The sequence below is a fragment of the Squalius cephalus genome (genome assembly GCF_949319135.1).
Source record: "Squalius cephalus genome assembly, chromosome: 22".
NCBI classification, from domain to species: Eukaryota; Metazoa; Chordata; class Actinopteri; order Cypriniformes; family Leuciscidae; genus Squalius; species Squalius cephalus.
In genome coordinates, this window is record NC_137143.1 from 32558712 (window position 1) to 32563711 (window position 5000).

The 5000-nt window shown below is 37.2% G+C and overlaps 1 protein-coding gene across 1 annotated transcript in view; it reads right to left on the minus strand.

The window, feature by feature from the left end:
• The window catches only part of pycr1b (pyrroline-5-carboxylate reductase 1b), an 11371-nt gene extending 10487 nt beyond the window's left edge, over positions 1-884 (minus strand). Inside the window, exons 1-2 of the mRNA XM_079857882.1 lie at positions 755-884; positions 193-275 (exon numbers count right to left, since the gene is read on the minus strand). Coding sequence (XP_079714008.1) covers positions 193-259 — 67 coding nt within the window. The 5' untranslated portion in view covers positions 260-275; positions 755-884. The remainder of the gene's footprint in view (positions 1-192; positions 276-754) is intronic.
• Positions 885-5000: the final 4116 nt, after the last annotated feature.

Sequence of the window (5000 nt, forward strand, 5' to 3'; positions counted from 1 at the left end):
AGTAATTACACAGTGATACCATGGTCATTGAAGCAGGTTTTGGTTATTTTGGCAGTGTGGGCAGGTGCAAATCCTCACAACTTTTCCATGATTTTCTAATTTTTTGGAAAGGGTCTGTAGATATACGTGTAAACAACTGGACCAGTCGAGAGACTAAAGTTCATTAGTGTGTGTGTGTGTTTAGTTTGTTACCTGCAGCTGTGAAGCCCTTGACCAGGGCATGTGCCAGCTGACCCGCTCCAATGAAGCCCACACTCATCCTGAAGATCACACACCTGCACACACACACACACACACACACACACACACACACACACCAGCTCTGTTATACATCTGTCACACACTTTCATCTAAAGCAACCTGCATTGCATTCAAAACAATCACTGAAAATCAAAGCAACGACCTTGGCATTGAGCTATAATATCCAGAGGCTGCAGGACAATAATACATTACAGAAAACACTGTAAAATTACAGTCATTTCACTTCAATCACAGATATTTTATGTTACATAGTAGCAAGGAATATACAGTGCTACATTGCACCATCAAAACCATTTTTATAATTGTGTCAAATTATATAACTAGAGTATTATTGTTGTCATACACCATAGCATAAAACATAGATATGATGTTACTGTTAGTGTGATCAGTGCATATGAAGAATCATTCCTCATCCTGCAGCCTGATGATACATCATCATTATTATGATTCTATAAATATTTCATCATCTCAGGATATTGAAGATTTTTCTCACCTCCGCCGATATTCACCGTGAATTGAAGTTTCGGATCTAGTTTATCAAGCGGTGAGTAAAAACACTAACTGATGTCAACGTGGCTTCATTCCCTCCATGTGCAGCGGCACCGCGCTCTGACTGACACGCGTGGGAACCAATGAGAGGCGAGATGCTGTCGCGTCAGACCAATCAGCGCTCGGGATGAGTTGTGGGCGGGGTTTGTAACTGTACGCTCTTATTGCATCAGTTCCTGTAGAAATAAACCCTGAAATGTGGATCAACGGTGTGTGTTTGTGTTTACAGACACACGTCACACAACACTTCATACTTTATACTTACATATGTGTAAATGCTAAATACAGTGCACAAAATACGATTTGCATCTTGTTTTGCATTTGCATTTGCATTTTTTTGAGAAAAAAAAAGGCATAGGCTACTGTTTTGCTAGCCTACGTCAAATTAAATGGATTTTTAGAATTAAAAACATAATATCCTAAATTATATATTTTAGAAATATGATGACGTGTCTCAACATTGTAAAAAAAGTCGTGTGATCATATAATTTTTACTAATATGTTAAATCCTCTTCTCAGAGTTTCCCAATGGAAAGTGTATTTGAGTTTTAAGATACAAAAAACTAAACTTTTCATTATTTGAACAACTTGTCAAAATCGCAATGCTACAAAATTCCGATTAAAATTTGAAGACTCCTACATAAAATTCCACTGGAACCAGGTTTTATTTTTGTTAACTAAAACGTTAACTATTAAAAACATGTTTGTTAATTTAAGTAAAATAAAATATTAAATATTATACGGAAAACTTCAACTAAAATGAAAAATTTTGACTTGGCAATAACCTGAAATAAGTTTGAGCTGAAGCACTTAAAACTGGAAATAAATAAAAAACAAAACTGAACTGAAACTAAAATTTAAATAAATCAAACATAAATGGTAATATTTGAAAACAGCAACAAATCAAAACAACGAACACAATTTCTAAAAATTAAACTGAAATAAAAATTAAATAAAAAAAGCTAATCCTACAAATTATAAATGAAAACTAATAGGCAAAATCGATTAATCGCATAATATATGTTTATAATTGTGTGTATATAAACTTTTATAGATGCAATTAATCGCGATTAAATGATTTGAAAGCATTAAAAATAACACTTAGACTGGAACTGAAGTTTATATTTACATTTGAGCAGCAAAACAAGATTCTTGTTTTAATCGCATTAAAATTAGGACTAAATTATGATTGGAATTCCATGAGCATTCCTTTAGGATTCTTTGACACTCCGGTTACATGTGAAAGTCAAAGTCCATTGAGTGTATTTCTGTCAGACGAATCCCTCATATGAGAATCCACCGTCGGCTTAAGATGGATTATCAAGAATGTTTGTCTTCAAATACTTGAAATTCCCTCTTTCTCATGAATTATATTTCAAAGGAATTCAGGGTTTTGTTCCCACCACCATTTACATACAAAGACTTAAGTTGAAGCACATGTTAAGCCTGACTTATGAAATAATATTCAGGAAAAAAATGGAAGAGTTTAATGAACCTTTAGAGAAAATATGACAAAAGTTTGCATGTGTTTTACATGCTTCAGGCTTTTATGGCTCATACAGTCTGATATAGTGAGAATATGGAGGAAAAAAACAGCTCAATTTTATTCAGAGAGTTGAGGAGAAAGAGAGAGAATCTCATAGGAATAGTTGACCAATTGTAAACTAAGGTTCGCTGCATTGGCCAATCAGAAGCAGCTATATCATACGTTTTGGCCTTGATGTTATACATTTTTAATAACCGGCCCGTACGGTATACCGGGTTCATTTGTATTCGTGTGACCGACATCAGAGACCGACATCTTTTCTTCTGTGTTGTTCATAAACACATAGTTATGATTATAATCATAACTTGCTTGTGTTTATGAGCAGCTGAGAGAGGAATGTGTGTGAATAGTGTTCGTGTCTGTGTGCTAAATATACAGATGCTGTGGACAGCTGCTGTCTCGCTCATGAGAGCAGCGAGACAGGCTTTCATTGCACACTTCTGCTGTCTGTCTGCCCGTGACGTCACAGAAACACACTCGTGTTTCTTCCCGACAGAAAGTTCGAGCCAAACTTCGCCCGTCTGCCTCTTTAAGTGAGTTAATTAAAGTCCCGCGGCGTCGGGCACAATATTCCTCTCTGTGCCCGTCGGAGCGTACCGACACTCATTGGCTTTCTCCCTCAAATCCCCTCAGATTTATTAAAAATACCCAAATATATGAATCAGTTCTGTCTGAAAAGGAATCCAGGCGAAGCGTGCACGACGATTTCTGTCACCGTGATTAGACGGAGGAACGGATGCCAAATCCACAGATTGACGGTTTTTCTTAAGGGGCTCATTTGGCCCGGAGAAAACCAGAGAGAGAGACAATCACACACACACACACACACACACACACACACACACAGAGAGAGAGAGAGAGAGAGAGAGAGAGAGAGAGAGAGAGAGAGAGAGAGAGAGAGGCGCGCACACGAGGAGTTCCGTCGAGTTTTGTATTCAGCTCGTGTCGCGCGCTCTGACTGGAATTACCGCGCGTCGCCGGATTAAACGCTTCCACACAAAAGACGCGTCAGGAGCGATAAAGCCGTGAAGCTCTTGACATTCAGAGCAGCTCGTATAGGTGATGTGAGGGTCTTGTGTGTGTGTCAGGAGGTGAGGGTCTCTCTGATGTCGGTCACACGAATACAAATGAACCCGGTATACCGTACGGGCCGGTTATTAAAAATCCTCCTGCATTCATCAACAGCACCTCTAATTCATTAAAAGATGAGCGCTTAATGACTTTTTAATTAGGCTGGTATTGATTCATTCTGCTTGACTGTGGCATGTCAAAAATATGCATGAGGGAATCATCACAGCAAAGCTCATGGTGAATTTACGAAAATTAATTTAGTGTTTAAAGTCGCAATGAAACGGAAGTAGCAACAAATCTTTTCTTCTGTGTTGTAATGTGAACATTTAAAAGGAACATTTCCATGATGTTTGCTAAACAATTGCGCAAAAATGTTTTTAGTATTAAAGTCCCCTTGAAGTCAAAATTGTTATCCCTTAAAACTCATCTTTGATCACCAAAACGACATATTTAATCGTTTTTTCCTTGAAAAATAATTCTTCATGTCTTAAAATAGCTTGAATGTAACTCGACACCCTTGCCCATTTAGTATTCGCGGTTCTATGAATATGCAAATGAGCCCCGCCTCCACTCACTCTCTCAGCTCAGAGATCCACTGGTTGACGATCACACGTTGATCTGATTGGTTACAAGGTAGTTTGTGCGTCAGAAACACCAGCGATTTCAAAGTGTGTTTTTGAGACTGTCTTTGGTTCACTGCAGTTTTAAGGAGGAAATACTCAGCAATGCTGTCGACTTATGAATTTACACATGGTTTGTCTTAAAGCAGATTAAAAACACCACATAGACACATAAACAACATTAAAAGCTGGATTTACACCACAAGGGGACTTTGAAAGTTTTCCCAAGTATTCACTGACAGCTCTCCTGTGTGAGCATGATGGTTATTGTAAATATGAACATGCATTTCATAAAAACAGATTCAGTATTCTTCAAAATTAATAAAAACAGTGAAATGCAAACTCAGAATATGCATACCTGCAATTATGTTAAATTACACAAATATACTTTATGCATTTAATCTCACTTTATTAAGCAATGCCTTTGATGATCCAATTCAACCATATACTAATTAGAAATAATTACTTTTTTTTTTATTACACCACATTTTTGTTTTCTTGACCTTAATAGCGTATAAACATTGTTAACAACAATATAAATACCAACATTCTAATTTTTACTCACAATATAACATTGTTTGAATGTGTTTTTGTAATATCCCAATATAAGGTTAATGTTTATAATCAGCAAATATCAATAACACCACCGTCATTACTTCCTGGTGACATATGCAGGATCCTCCAATCATTTAATGCGCTTATTAAGCCCCGCCCCTCAAGCTCATGCTCATCTGCATACACTGAGAGCCACGCCCACATCTCAACAACTGTCTCACTCACTCAACATTTTTATTTTTCCATAATCCGGATGCATGTCACAATACCGAAGAGCTGCCGCTACTTCCAGGCCTACATCACGACTTTAATCATTAGTACTATAGTTTCAGTGCAGATACTATAGTAAAAGCGTGGTGATAGAAGTATGTTGATATTATCAGCTGTCACTGACAGGG